General features: G+C 38.0%; 1 protein-coding gene and 1 pseudogene across 2 annotated transcripts in view; one reads left to right on the top strand and one right to left on the bottom strand.

Annotated features, from left to right (window-relative positions):
* The window catches only part of KPNA1 (karyopherin subunit alpha 1), a 69,880-nt gene that overhangs the window by 11,925 nt on the left and 41,467 nt on the right, over positions 1-16,488 (top strand). Inside the window, exons 2-5 of the mRNA XM_084871648.1 lie at positions 8,016-8,149; positions 13,454-13,561; positions 14,363-14,462; positions 16,378-16,472. Of these exons, the coding sequence (XP_084727774.1) occupies positions 8,021-8,149; positions 13,454-13,561; positions 14,363-14,462; positions 16,378-16,472 (432 nt within the window). The 5' untranslated portion in view covers positions 8,016-8,020. The remainder of the gene's footprint in view (positions 1-8,015; positions 8,150-13,453; positions 13,562-14,362; positions 14,463-16,377; positions 16,473-16,488) is intronic.
* Positions 10,972-11,490, bottom strand: LOC311616420 (ferritin light chain-like; annotated as a pseudogene). The gene has a single exon. The product of its transcript is annotated as a ferritin light chain-like (transcript).

The following is a 16,488-nucleotide window of genomic DNA, read 5'->3' on the forward strand; positions in this document are numbered from 1 at the left end:
GACACCCTGATAAGAATAACAGCTGATGTCTTAGCGGAAACAGTGGAAGTCAGGGAAGACAGTAGAATAGTACAGTCATGTGCTGCTCGTAAGTTCTGAGAAATGCGTCACTCGAAGATTTTGTTGTCTGAAACATAGAGTGTACTTACACAAACCTAGATGGGACAGCTTACTACACACTTAGGCTATATGTTATAACCTATTGCTAAAAAGCTATAAGCTTGTGTAGCATATACAAACAACACAAAATTAGATTACTAGAGAAAGTGATACTTCTGAGATGTGCTAAGCACGAGTTGTATGAAGCCACTGCCAGTGTAATAGATACTGTTTTAGAGCAAACTTTTCTCAGTAGAAAGTGTATAATAACATAAAAAGTATAGTATGGCAAATACATAAACCAGTAATAGTCATTTATTATTATCAAGCATTATGTATTATACTTAATTGTATGTGTTTTTATATAACTGGCAGACCAGTGTGTTTGTTTAGACCAGCAATGCCACAAACACGTGAATAATGTGTTCCTTTATGATGTCATGACAGCTATGATGTTACTAGGTGATAGGAATTTTTCAGCTCCATTATAATTTTATGGGACATCTTGTTATATATGTTGTCTTTTGTTGACTGAAATGTCATTATTTTGTACATAACTGTATTTGAAGAACTCAAAGACAAATGCTGTCAACCAAAAATGTTATATATCATCAAAACTATCTTTTAAAAATGAAGGTGAAGTAAAGACTTTCCCAGATAAAAAACAAACAAAACAAAACACAATGTTACCAGCAGACCGACTTACAAGAATGATTAAGGAAGCTCTTTAGAATGAAAACAAATGACCCTAGATGGTAATTTGAATTCACATGAACAAGAAGCATTAGTAAAGGTAATTACTGTATGCAATTTTAAAAGAGAGGGTAACCACATATTTTTATTTTTTTTCTTAAAACACTTAAAAAACAATTTTGTAAAGTAATAATGTATCATTGGGTCTATAATATAATGTATTTGTAATGTATCTGCCAATAACAGCACAGAGAAGGTAAATAAGAGTAGAGCTATGTTAAGCTAAGGTCATGACTATAGATGCTAAAGTAATAACTAAAACTGTTATTGAGTTTGTAACCAGTGTAATATGTATCATAGCATACCAAAAGGGGATACAGTTATATATCATAATATTTCTATATTTCATAGGCATTAAGCTAATATATATCTGAATCTGAAGCTGATTTTAATAAGTTAAAGTGTATATGGTAAGCCTTAGAGAAGTGATTTTTCAACCTTTTCATCTCATGGCATACATAAAACCAATTCTGTGGCACACCATAAATATATATATTTTACCAACCTACAAAAAATAGGTATAATTTTGATTCATTCACACTGGACAGTTATTTTTGTATAAGCTGTTGTAATTTAAAAAAAAATATTTTATTGATTTCAGAGAGGAAGAGAGAGAGAGAAACATCAATGATGAGAGACAATCATTGATCAGCTGCCTCCTGCACGCCCCCTTCTGGGGGTCAAGCCTGCAACCGAGGCCAGAATTGAACCTGGAACCCCCCAGTCTGCAGGCCGATGCTTTATCCACTGAGCCAAGCCAGCCAGGGCTGGCTGTTATAATTTTTTGACAATCTACAGTAGGGGTGTCGAACTCAATCAGAGAAGGGGCCAAAATCTAAAATCCAGCCTAAGTTGCGGGCTGAATGGTTTACTGAACAGTCATAAACTGACAATGTCATAAACTGACAGCGGAGTGCAGTGATGACTGCGCGGTGTGGGATTTGGCCCGCGGGCCTTGTGTTTGACACATGTGATCTACAGGAAAAGAGGTCAGTGTCAAGAGAGAAACCAAGATGGTGGCATAGGTAAACATCTCTAGTGCTGCCTTGCACAACTATTTCAAAACTACAACTAAAAGACAAAATGGACATCATCCAGAAGCACAGGAAGGCTGGCTGAGTGGAAATTCTACAACTAGAAGGAAAGAGAAAAGCACACTAGATTCAGAGGAGTTGCAGAAGGCAGATACAGAGATACAGAGACGTGTGTGCGGAGAAAGCCTGGTCCTTTGACCAGCATTTAACAAACTGCAGCTGAGTCAGTGAGATCAACTAGAAATTAAGCAAAAGTAGGCCCAAGGCCCCACAGCAGCTTGCATTGCTTCCCAGTTGGACCTCATCTGGGCACCTCCGAAACCCAAAAAACTAAGGGGAATCTGCAGATCTCTTAGTAGCTTCTGCTGGGTGACCTCAGGCAGAGGCTAAATTAGCACCTCCTTGGAGATCCAAGAGCCAGTGTACCCAGGGGTCAAAGTGGGACCATCCAGATTGCATTCCTCAGATCCATAAGGGACCCACTCAGAGGGCAGACTTGGTGATCACCAAAGCCCCACTGAAGCAAGTCGTGTCTAATAAGGGTGTTTCCAGCACAGAAGTTCTCCCATTCTAGACACAGCTGATACAGCCATTTGGCCTGGAGGTCCATTCCTCCCAATGGTACCAACAACAATCAAGACGTATCTACACCAGACTGTGCACATAGCTCACAAAGGAGTGTACCAAGAGTGTCCACCTCAGGTAACTGGGGAGACTGAGCCACTGGACCCTATAGGAAACCTAGCACACAAAGCTACTATCAACTCAGGGAAGCAGCCAAAATGCAGAGACAAAGAAACATCACAAATGAAAGAAGTAGAGGAAAGCAAACTACTGGATATAGAGTTCAAAACCACAGTTATAAGGTTTTTCAAGAATTTTCTAGAAAAGGCTGATAAATTTAGCGAGACCCTCGAGAATATGAAAAAGGACCAACTAGAAATTAAGCATACACTGACTAAAATAAAAAATAATATACAGAGATCCAACAAAACAGACAAATGATTGCAAGAATCAAGTCAACCTTTTGAAATACAAAGAAGCAAAAACAAACAACAACAAAAACAACTGGAAAAACAAAAAGAAAAAATCCAAAAATATGAACACAGTGTAAGGAACCTCTGGACAACTTCAAGTGTACCAACATCAGAATTATGGGGGTGCCAGAAGAAGAGAGAGAGAAAGATACTGAAAACCTATTTGAAGAAATAATGACAGAAACTTTTCCCCACCTGGTGAAAGAAATAGACTTATAAGTCCAGGAAACACAGAGAACCCCAAACAAAAGTACTCCAAAGAGGACCACACCAAGACACATCATAATTAAAATGCCAAGAGCAAAAGACAAAGAATATTAAAAGCAGCAAGAGAAAAACAGTTAATTACCTACAAGGGAGCACCCATACTATTGTCAGCTGATTTCTCAACAGAAATTATGTAGGCCAGATGGGAGTGGCAAGAAATATTCAAAGTGATGAATAGCAAGAACCTACAACCAAGATTATTCTACTCAGCATTTAGAATTGAAGGTCAGATAAAGAGCTTCACAGATAAGAAAAAGCTAAAGGAGTTATAACTGTATAAACCAACTAGACCCAGGAGACATCTTTAGATTACCCAGCAATAGCAAACTATACAGTGGTGGGCAAAAATAGGTTCACAGTTGTAATATGATTATTAATAAATAATACAAGAACAAACTTAGTTTCATGTACTCACAACTGTAAACCTAGTTTTGCCTACCATGTATATTAAGTACACATGGGACATTTTCCACAATATTCCATATTCTAGGCTGCAAAACAAGCCCTAATACATTTTAAAAGATTAAAATAATACAAAGGATGTCCTGTGATTACAATGTAAAGAAATTAGAGAGAAAGATTTTGGGAAATAATAAATATGTAAAAGTTAAAGAACATACTTCTGAATAAACAGTGGGTCAAAGATATAAAAAGGTACAATCAGAAAAATACTTTGAGATAAATGAAAATGAAGTTACCACATTAGAAAATTATGGGATACAGCTAAAGCAGTGCTTAGAATTTTCTAGCAATAAATGCCTGTATTAACAAAGAAGAAACTCCCTGGCTATTGTAGTATAATCAGAGCATCATCCATACATCAGGAGGTGGTGGGTTCGATTCCTGGTCAGGGCATATACCCAGGTTGTGGTTCCATCCCTCGTCAGGCGAGTGTGTACAGGAGGCAACTGGTCACATCAATGTTTATTTTTCTTCTTCTCTCCGTCTTTTTCTCCCTCTCTATTTCTAAAATCAATAAAAATTAAAGATCTTTAGCCGAAACCGGTTTGGCTCAGTGGATAGAGCATTGGCCTGCGGACTGAAAGGTCCCAGGTTCGATTCCGGTCAAGGGCATGTGCCTAGGTTGTGGGCACATCCCCAGTCAAGGCACATGCCCAGTAGGGGGTGTACAAGAGGCAGCTGATAGATGATTCTCTCTCATCGATGTTTCTAACTCTCCCTCTCTCTTCCTCTCTGTAAAAAATCAATAAAATGTATTAAAAAAATTAAATGAAGATCTTTAATTAATAACTTAACCTTCCACCTTAAGTCATTAGAAAAAATAGAGCAAAGTAAAGCTAAATCAGAAGGAAGGATATAATAAAGCATGGAGTAGAAATTAATGAGCTAGAGAAAATTAAAAGCAATAGAGAAAATTAAGGAAACCAAAAACTGGTACTTTAAAAAAATTTTAAAGCTAAATTGACAGAAAAAAAGAAATATGACAGATTACTATAATCAGAAATGAAAGAGGAAACATTGATATTAACCTTATAAAAGTTGAAAGGGTTATAAAGGAATACTGTGAACAAATGTATACCAATAAATTACATAACCTAGATAAAAAAAGACAATTTTTTAGAAAGATAAAAAGTACTGAAATTAACGGGAAATAGACAATCTGAATGGACCTATAACAGATAAAGAGTTTGAATTAATCATAAAATTACCTGCAAAAAGATGACCAGGTCCATGTGATATCACTGCTGAATTCTACCAAACATTTAAGAAGAATACAGTTTCTTCACAAACACTTCCCAAAAATAGATAGAAAACACTTCCCAACTTATGAAGCTAGTGTTACCCCAATAATAAAGATGTCACACACAAAAAAAACCTGCAAGCCAATAGGAGCATAAAATTCAAACTAAATTAAGCAGCATATAAAAAGATTTATACCACATGGCCAAGTGGAATTTTTCCCAGAAGATGCAAACCTCTTAATATAATATGTCAGTAAAATAACAAAACCCACATTATCATTGCAATAGATGCAGAAATGATAAAATTTCAAAAACTAGTAATAGAAGGGAGCTTTCTCAACATAATGCAGGACATCTATGAAAAATCCAAAGGTAACATCATTCTTAATGGTGAAAGACGTTTATGCCCCTAAGATTAGGCTTAAGACAAGCTTGTCTCCTCTCTGTACTTCTATTTGACATTGTATTGGAAATTCTAAACCTGGTAATTGTGCAAGAAAAAGAAAGAAAAGATAAAAATTGGAAAGAAGCAAAATTATCTCTGGTAGATGACATGAGCTTGTATGTGGAAAATCCTAAGGAATCTATTAAAAGATTAGAACTAATTAGCAAGTTGCACAAGGTTACAGGACACAAAATCAATATACAAAAATCGTATTTCTTGCTATGAACAATTCTAAAGTGAAAATTAAGAGAACAGTTCCATTTACAATAGCATCAAAATGATTAAAATACCTAGGAATACATTTTAATGAGAAGTGTGAAACACTCTGAAAACTATGACACATTGTTGAAAGAATTTAAAAATGATCTAAGTAAATAGAAAACATCTCATATTCGTGGATTGGTAGATTTAACATTGTTGAAGGTTGAAGTGACAATATTTGCCAAATTGATTTACAGATTCAGTGCAGTCCATATCAGAATCCTAGCTGATTTCTTTGTAGAAATTGACAAATGGATTAGAAAATTCTAGTGGAATTATAAGTTATCCAGAAAAGCCAACACAATCTTGAAAAGAACAAAATAAGAGGACTTACACTTCATGATTTAAAAATTTATTACAAAAATGTTAAGACTGATATTGGCACAAGAATACACATACAGGTCAATAGAATAAAATTAAGAGTTGAGAAATAAAACCATGTATCTGTGGTCAACTGATTTTCAACAAGTGTGCCAAGACTATTCAACAGAGAATAGTCTTTTCAACAAATGATGCTAGAACATCTGGGTAGCTGTATGCAAAAGAATGAATTTGGGTCCTTACCTTATACCATACACAAAAATTAACTCAAAATGGATGACAGACCTAAATGTAAGCTAAAACTTTAAACTCTTAGAAGGAAACTTAGGGTTAAGAATCCCTAATTATGATACTAAAAGTATGATCAACAAAAGAAAAAATATATTAGCCGAGACCGGTTTGGCTCAATGGATAGAGCGTTGGCTTGGGGACTGAAGGGACCTGGGTTCGATTCCGGTCAAGGGCATGTACCTTGGTTGCGGGCATATCCCCAGTAGGGGGTGTGCAGGAGGAAGCTGATCGATGACTCTCTCTCATCGATGTTTCTAACTGTATCTCCCTTCCTCTCTGTACAAAATCAATAAAATATATTTAATATATATTAATTTACACTTTATCAAAATTAAGAACTTTTGTGCTTCAAAGGACACCACCAAAAAAGTGAAAAGGCAATTGATAGAATGGAAGAAAATATTTTAAAATCATGATATCTGATAAAGGACTTCTATCTAGAATATATAAATAACTTTTACAACTCTGATAAAAGACAACCCAATTTTAAAATGGGCAAAGAGTTTTAAACTGGAGGATATACTCTTAGGAAATAACCATGTGAAATGACATCTAGCCCACTGGGAGTTAAAAAAAAAAGTTGATAGCAGGTGTTCGCCAGGATGGTCAACCTTTATATACTGCTGGTGGGAATGTAAAACTGCCTAACTAGTTTTCCTAATTTTGGAAAACTAGTTAGGCAGTTCCTCAAATGATTAAACAGAGTTACCATATGACCTAGCACTTCCATTCTTAGGTATATACCTAAGAGGGATGAAAACGTGTCTATGCCAAAACTTGTCCACAAATAAATATTATTCATAATAGTCAAAAAAATAGAATGAGATAAATATAATGGGGTATATCCATACAGTGTGATATAATTTAGCCTCAAAAAGATATAAAGTACTGATACATGTTGCAATATGGATGAACCTTGAAAATATGCTCAGTGAAATAAGCCAGCCATAAAAGATCACACATATGATTCATATGAGATGTCCAGACTAGAAATGACAACTAGTGGTACCAGGTTTCTTTTTTGGTGATGAAAATTAAAGATTAACTGTGGCAATGATTGCATTTAGCTGTGAATATGCTAAAAACCATTGAATTGTATCTATATATCTATAAAAGCCTAAGCAACCATTACGACCAGAATGACCAGACACTATGATGCACATTGACCACGAGGGGACAGATGCTCAATGCAGGAGCTGCCCCCTGGTGGTCAGTGTACTCCCACAGCCAGCCTTCAGTGTACTCCCACAGGGAGCACTTCCTATGCTCCCTCCCCTGGGCTGGCAGGCCCCGGGCTGGGACGGGGAACCGGGAATGGATGGCGGTAGATGTGGCCCCTTTCTCAGGGGGGCTGAGGGCTGGAAGCCGACCTTTTGTGCCCTGTCCCTCCTTTCACTTGGCAGGTCCCAATTGACCTGCCACCCTCCCACCATAATGGTGGCGTGGCAGCGAGGGAAGCAGGAGGGGGGAGGTGGAGTACGGAGTTGCATCCTGGTGGTCAGTGCACTCCCATAGGGGGCTTACCACTCAGCCAGAAGCCAGGCTCACAGCTGGTGAGTGTAATGGTGGTGGCATGGAGTGGGCCTAAGTTGGCAGTCGGACATCCCCTGAGGATTCCTGGGCTGCGAGAGGGTGTAGGCCGGGCTGAGGGACCCTCCTCCCCCTTGAATGCACAAATTTCATGCACTGGGTCTCTAGTACTTTAATAAAGGTGTTATATTTCTGGTATCCTTATGGGGTGAATCTGGGCAGAGGTCTTTACAGTAAGCTAAGCTCATCTGTTTCTTTCCTCTCATTTTTGTAGAAATCATGACTACCCCAGGAAAAGAGAACTTTCGCCTGAAAAGTTATAAAAATAAGTCCCTGAACCCTGATGAGATGCGCAGGAGGAGGGAAGAAGAAGGACTGCAGCTTCGTAAGCAAAAAAGAGAAGAGCAGGTAAGTCCTTTACTATATTACTTATTCCTTTTAAAGTACTTAATGTTCAATTTTAAGACAAACCACTTTCCTTTAATTTTAACAATGATTTTATATATCTATATGTATATATACACATATACACACACACACACACACACACACACACACACACACATATATACCGTGTTTCCCCGAAAATAAAACATCCTCCGAAAATAAGACCTACATATAGGTTTCCTTCTGAGTGAAATATAAGGCATCCTCCCGAAAATAAGGCCCCCCCAGGCTCTGTCTCAGAATGAAAATTAATTTACCAAAAACTGGTTGCAAGGGCTGCCCCGACTGGCGTCTAGCAACCAGTGACATTGTGCAGAGTCCTGATGTCACTGCTGTGTGGAGCTGGAGCGGAGGTCGGAGTGAGTGGTGAGCGCGGGGCGGGAGAGAGGAGGAGACTTTCGCAGAGCATGTAGAAGAACAGGAGGATTAGAGCTGACGGGATGCGGCGAAGGTGGTGAGTTGCTGGTCTGTCTTTGGTGACACTACCTGATGCTCGAGGCCGCCCTCATAATGACTGAAGGTTCTCAGTCAGTGGCAGACCCTGCTCCAGCCCAGATCCAGGCCCCAGCAAGCCCAGTGACAGTCCCCAGGGGGTAAATGTCTGATAAAGGGGTAGGGCGGATGTCTGGTGAAGGTGTTCAGTGGCACAGGGGTGGGGGGAGGGGGATCACTTAAAATGACACAGGAGGATCAGAGGGGGCAATCAAAATGACACAGGAGGATCAAAAGGGGTTACTAAAATGGTAGTCCCCCCTCTGATTCTCTTGTGCCATTTTGATTCCCCCCTCTAATCCCCCCTGTGTCATTTTAAGTGATCCCCCTCCCCCCACCTTGATACTCCAATTCCTTTTTTTTACCCCTAGAAAATGAGCTCAAAAAGAAAAAGCTACTCCGTGGAGTACAAGAAAGGAATCGTGGGAGACCCTTGGGTCCAAAATCTTACTGCTTTCTGCAAAGAGAAGATGTTGAGTATCCGATTGGTCCGAAAATGGCAAGCAGAGTATGGTAACCTCATTAAACAAGTGGACAAGGGAAATGCTAAAAAGCACAAGTGTGGATCAGGTCGGCAACCATTATTTTCCGAGCTGGAAGACCTGATCTGTGAATGGGTTGTTGACAGGAGAGCAAAGGCTTTGGTTGTGTATAGGGCTCAGATTCAAGAATTTGCCCTTGCAATGGCACCACAGTTTGACATAGTCCCCGAAGACTTCAAAGCATCACAACACTGGCTGGATAATTTCCTTCAACGAAGTGAACTGTCTTTAAGAAGATCTACAGCATTGTTTAGGTTGGAAGATACTCAAGTTATTAAGTGAGCACTTGCATTCAAGTCCTTTATTGATGATGCTGACTTCTCTAAAAACAATCTTTCTAACGTGATTGCTATGGATGAAACTGCAGTGTTTATGGGCCAGTCATCTCAAAAAACAATTGAACAGCGGGGTGCCTCCTTAGTGTACATTCCCTCCACTGCTTAGAAAAGTGACGTGTTTCCTGTCTTTTGGCAGTTTGTCTGGATGGCACTAAAATCCCACCTTTAATCATTTCTAAGGGCAAGAAGGAAAAGATTGAACATGTTTTGGGGGTTTTTATTCTTGAAACTGAAAAAACCTGGGCCACACAAGCAGTTATAAGGAAGTGGGTCGATTTAATGCTGCCACTTGTTATGCGAGGGAACCAAAGAGGTCTGCTAGTCTGGGATACAGCCAGCACTCACCGCGCAAAAGACATGAAGACATTGCTTCACGAAAGAAAAATAGATCAGATGAGGATTCCCGCAGGAATGACGGCCTATCTCCAGACTCTTGATATTGCAGTAAGCAAGCCATTCAAAGACAATTTGTCCATGGAAATTAATGACTACATTGAAAATAGAATGGAGAGAAATCAGCGTGGAAACTGTGAAACCTACACTGCAAGAAGTTGTGACTTGGGTGAAGAATTCATGGGAGAAAATTACTGACAGTTGCATTGCAAATGCACTGCGAGCAGGCTACCTTGACAAGAAGTACTCATTTAAAGACAGTGCTATTGCTAAACATGAGAGATTTGGTCCACTGATTCTGAAAGAAATGGAGTCACAAGAAATTCACCAGGAAATTCAGGAATTGGATTGTTATGATGATGTTCCAGAACATGATGACATGATTGTCATTAAATAAATGAGTAAATTCTTGATACTGTAGGATTCACAGTTTGTCTGGTTTGTGTTGACAACTACTGTACTACCATACCGTATACAGGTAATAAATTTCCTTTATTTTCATTTAACAATAAATGTGTACTGTATTCTTCTTTTGGAAAAATAAGACATTCCCTGAAAATAAGACCTAAGGCATCTTTGGGAGCAAAAATTAATATAAGACACTGTCTTATTTTCGGGGAAACGGTATACACACACACACACACACACACATATATATCCCACAGACACATTATAAAATCAACATGTTTTGGGGATGGGGAGAAAAAGTGAAATACAAGAGTGAAGAAATCTCTCCTGTTCCCATTTTTCTACTATAACCACTGTTAAATACTTTGACCTATTTGTTTTTAGTGTATTTTGTTTTTCTAAAGTGTACATTTGTTTGTTTGTTTTCTGCCAAAAGCCTTGTTGTTTCATTTGGTCTGATGCAGGGGAGAGGGCTCCAGGGTGGCTAAAAGAATGGCTAGTAGTTTCGGGAAGAAGCTCAGGTAAAAGCCAGAGACACTAGGGGGATGGGGGGGGGGGGGGGACGAGGAGCGGTGGGGGGCCCTGAAGGGTTTCTTGGCTCCAAAGGCTCCTAGTCCTGCTTGAGAGTGAGCCTTTCGAAGAGGTACTCGCCCAGCCCAGGCAGCCAGCCTGCAGATGTTAGTCAGGTGGTCGCCCATCTTCTTGATCAGTTTCACCTCATCCAGGAAGTGGTTATCCAGGAAGTCGCAGACATGAGGGTCTGCACGGGTAGAAACCAGGGCATGCAGCTCCAAAAGGGCCTGGTTCAGGCTCTTCTCCAAGGCCAGGGCGGCTTCCAAGGTGTTCTGAGTTTTGGACCAGTCATCCTGGGAAGGTTTCTGCACATCCTGGGAGAGACCTCGGCTGCCTTGCTTGTTTTGCAACTTTAACAAATGCTCCATGCCCTTGTGCTTCTTCTCCGCCAACTCTCGGAAGAAGTGGCCCACACCCTCCAGAGCCACATTATCACGGTTCAAATATTATAGTAGCCCAGAGCGAAGTAGGTGTAGGAGGCCTGCAGGTGCAGATTGACCAGGTGATTGACCGCAACCTCCACCTCAGGGGAATAATAAAGTGTATAGTTTGGTGTTTTGATATATTATTTGAAACTACTAATGTAATTAAGATAGTAAACCTATTGCTTCAACCCATGACCCAAGTGGTTACTGGTTCTATTCCAGGTCAGGGAATATGTTCAGATTGTGGGCTTGATCACCAGTAAGGGGAATGCAGGTGGCAACCATTGCTTTTTTCTCTCTCTATCCTTTTCTCTTCCTCTTTCTAAAAATGAATAAAAACATATTTAAAAAAGAAAATATAATGAAACTATCTCTTTCAAAACCTTCTGCTATACCTTTGTTGTACCCTTTCCTGTTTCTAAGCAATTTGTCACCACTGATTAGTTTACATAAATGGAATCATACAACATGTATTTTTTTGTCTGCCTTCTTTTAGTCAGCTTAATAATTTTGAGGTATACTTGTGCTGTGTATGTATCAGTTGGTTTATCCATTCACTTGTTGATGGTAATTGGGAGTGTTTCTGGGTTTTGGTGATTGCAAATAAAGCTGCTGTGAGCATTTATAGCTGGCTCTTATAGATACATATTTTCCTTTCTCTGGGATAAATATATAGGAACAGAATGGCTGGATTGTTTAGTAGTTGTATAGTTAAGAAGCTGTCAACTGATGGCCAAAATGGGTTGTACCATTTGACCTACCCATTAGTAATGTATGGAGTTTCATTTCCTTGTCAACATTTGGTATGGTCAGTCATTTTCCAAGGTGTGTGTAATAGTATGTCGTTATATTTTTAGTTTGCATTTTTCTAATGACTACAGTTGAATGTATTTTTTCACAGGCGTATATGCCATCTGTACATCCACTTTAATGAAGTCTGTTTAAATATATTCCTTGTCCCACAGGAATATTTTTATGTTCTGTACATATTTTTTCAGTCTTTTTCTTTTTTCTTTTGGATTGCTTCTATTGCAGTGTCCATAAATCCACTAATCTTTTTTTTCTATAATATCTAATCTGCTATAAATCCACCCAGCATACTTTTCACCTGAAAAAATTTTCATCTCTAAGTATTTGATTTGCTTTTGTGTGTATGTGTTTTCCAATCTCTCCTCATGTTTATATTTTACTCTACTTTTTGAATATTGTGGATTTATTTATGAAAACTATTTTAATGTCCTGGTCCAGTTTGCCATCTTTATCATTTCTAGGTGATTTTGATTAATTTTTTTCTTCTTCATTGGTAGTCGTCTACTTTTGCATGCTTGGTGATTATTAATTGAGTGCCAAGCATTGTGACTTAGATCTCATTTGATGTTGGAGTTTTTAATATACTTTTTAATAAGTATAATTTTATCTCCCCATAATGTATATAATTCTGACATTGTCATTGGATGTAGTTAATTTGCTTGGAAGCAGTTTGCAAAAAACTTTCAGCAGGCTGGACCAGAACAGCCTTTAATTCAGGGCTAATTTAGCATCACAGCTAAATCAGTACTGCGTCTTCTACTCAATGCCCCATATATTAGAAGTTTTTTCTATTCCAGTTTGTCACAACATAAACTATCCCTTGATCTCTGTGACCTCTGAAATTGTTTTGCATGCTCGTTGAAAGTGGTTCATTTTTTAACTTTGGATCTTTTCCTCACACACCTGCAATGATCAATATTAAGCTAAAGATTCAAGGAATACTTTCTGCAGGTTTTTGGAGTTCTGTGTTGATCTCTCAGGAAATGGCCAAGCATGCCCCAGCTCCATTTTCCAACCTTACCTTTTTATATGTCATGCAAGTGTGAGACCTCTCAGTAAGTTTTACTCATCAAGTGGTAGTTAATTGCAGGGTATTATCAATATAAAACTGGAGAATTCTGAAATAGTTTCATCAGGAAAGGTTGAAAGTGGCACAGACTTTCGAATTTTTAAAATAATTTTCAAAATCTCCATCCTTATTACCTTTTAACTGGGGTGACTAGTGTTTGGCTGTCGAACTCCCTTGTGTTAAAATTACTTTAGTAACAATATTTTATTTTTCAGTTATTCAAGCGAAGAAATGTTGCTACTGCAGAAGAAGAAACAGAAGAGGAAGTTATGTCGGATGGAGGCTTCCATGAGGCTCAGATTAATAATATGGAAATGGCACCAGTAAGTAAGATAATAAACTCTTTTTAGTGTTTCTCTGATGAAAATGTGAGGTTTCGTCTATAGAACTCTAATACAGTCCACAAAATACTTCACATTCATTTAACATCCACTTAAAAAACAGAGAACAGCTTGACTTTCTGAAAAGTTTTAATAAAGCAAGAAAATATAAAATTTAAATAAATTTAAGTCAGCTGTTGAATTTAGCAGTGGCTAGAATCTGTATTTTATATTGAATGATTCTACTCATTCAATAAATATTTGTTGAGCATCTATTGTATGCCAGCTATCAGTGATAGAGTGGTAAGATAGACAGGATCTTTGGCTTTCAAGGAGCTTACAGTGTACTGAGGAAACCTGGGCAGTAAACAAATAACTAAGAAAAATATATATCTGATAGTGAAAAGGGATGTACCCAGGATTAAAAAAGAGGGATAGGATAGACATGGAATGGATCCTTTAAATTTGGAGGTCATGAAAAGCCTTCCTTTAGAATTTAACATTTAATCTGAGTTACAAGGAATAGCTAACTCTTTGATGAGCAATGAAAGGATTTTAAAAAAAAATCTTGTCTTGGTATTTACTACTAAGATGACTGCTTTCTCACTGTCGTGAGCTTTTTAATGATAGATACTGACTTCACATTATTAATTACCTCATTTTTTACATGTAAAGATTGCCCTCCCGTAGTGTAACTTCTAGATAAATATGATTAACTTAGTAACATTACTACAATGTATACTATCTTTATCTTTGAATTAAAGTTAAAATTTCCTTATATTTGTTTTTTGTTTGCGATCCCAGGGTGGTGTTATTACTTCTGACATGATTGAAATGATATTTTCCAATAGCCCAGAGCAGCAACTTTCAGCAACACAGAAATTCAGAAAACTGCTTTCAAAAGGTGAGTTCTGAATATCCTAAATAATAAAAACCCAGAGACCTAATGGCGGAATGATCAGAACAACCGCTATGAAGTGCAGTGACCACCATGGGGCAGACAATCAATGCAGGAGCTGCCCCCTGGTGGTCAATGTGCTCCCACAGCGGGAGCAGCCACCAAAGGGCAGGTCCACTGCTGCTTGGCTGACCAGGTTGAGCTGTGCTCCCACAGCAGGTCGCTCCCCGCAGGCCATGCCCCTGACCAATGCATGAATCCTGTGTACCAGACCGCTGCTGTTACATATAATATTTATTTATAAAATATCACTTTCCCATAACCTATTGTTCACACCACAGATAACTTGCTTTGGAGTTTGTCTATCAACAGAATAAAAGGATGCATACAGAAATATGTATAACGCTGAGGCATAGCTAACTTTTGGATTTCCTTGTTTGTTTATGTGATCTTATCAGGACCAGAAAGCAGCATTATTTTTATTTCTGAGCTATCTTAAAAAAGACCTTGAAGTGGTAAGAATAGTAGTTAATATTTTATATTAATTCATATTGAGAAACTCCACTCTTTTTTAAGAAAAATTTCAAAAATGTCAGTAATCATGGTACAGTAATGTTTCATTGTATTTGCAGCATTCTAAACTCCATAGTACTTTTCTATATGAACTGTTTTCAAATGAAGTCATGTGGATTGTTATTGTTTTAATTTTTTTAAAAACTCCGTTGCTGAGTTTTGCTTTACCCCTGTTGCTATATTGCCAACTTTGGCTTAACGTTCTTTCTATATGTTGTTTTTGTAATCTAGCATATTAACTACTTAGTCTTTATTATAATATCAAATTTATTTGTTGTGTTTATCTGAATGCTTGGTAAAAACATCAGGCAAAAAACATGCCATTAGAATTCTCTCCAAATTATCATTGAACCATTAATCAGCTCTTTCAGTAAAGTCATTGACTTGGCTAAGAATTTGTAGTAGTACTGTAGTCCAGTTGCCATTTTTCTTGCATTGCTACATAAATCTCATAAAAAATTTTGTAAAATCTCTTGCTGAAATTATTATGCTGATTATTTAGGACATTTCCTATTTATTCATCCAAGTTTCTACTGACTTCATTTATAAGCTACTCTTGTTATAAATGAAAATGAGATTAAATTGGCAGTCATCCTTAGTGCATTCTTGTTCTGATTTCTACTTAACAACTTAACAGCTGCAAAATTAAGTTCTGCAAGCACACTCAGAATGTCCTAATCCCATTTCTTTCCATTTTCAAACTGATGACAAGTGCCAGGAAGCAAGATCTCAAATGCTCCCCTGATCCAGTTTCTTAAGATAGCTTATCTGTCTATCTATCTATCTATCTGTAAAAGGTTAATATGCAAAGTGTCCCCCTAAGAGTTTAATCGCTCGCTGTAAGGTGCGCTGACCATCAGGGCATGGTGCAGGAAGGCCCTGGCTAGCTGCCAGCAGCTGGGGAAGGGAGGCCCCAATCGGTCCTGATTGCCGGCCAGGCTAGGGACCCTACCCATGTATGAATTTCGTGCACCAGGCCTCTAGTGTTAAATGAAAAAGACGAATAATAAACCCATACACAAAAAAAGGACTAGAAGAAAGTATACCAAAATAATAACAGTGGTTATCTTTGAATGGTTTTTCCTCTATTTTCTAAAATACTAGAGGTAGTAATTTTAATTTTTAAGAATTCTGCCTATCATTTTCATGTTAAGACTTATTTAATGTGAAATCTTTCAAGCTGCTGCAGTCTCAAAGTGACCGAACTCATTTTACATTGTTTTTCTTTTTGATATTTCCAACGTGAAAGAGATGCTAAAACATAGGGAGGGAATTTTTATCTATAAAGTCTTTGCATTGAAATCAAAGGATTAATTTTCTTCTTTCCTTTTATTTTATGGTGAGACAGAACCTAATCCTCCTATCGATGAAGTCATCAGCACACCAGGAGTAGTGGCCAGGTTTGTGGAATTCCTCAAACGAAAAGAGAATTGTACACTGCAGGTATGAGCCTTTACAT

Source organism: Pipistrellus hanaki (genome assembly GCF_964339955.1).
Source record: "Pipistrellus hanaki genome assembly, chromosome: 2".
Classification (NCBI taxonomy): domain Eukaryota; kingdom Metazoa; phylum Chordata; class Mammalia; order Chiroptera; family Vespertilionidae; genus Pipistrellus; species Pipistrellus hanaki.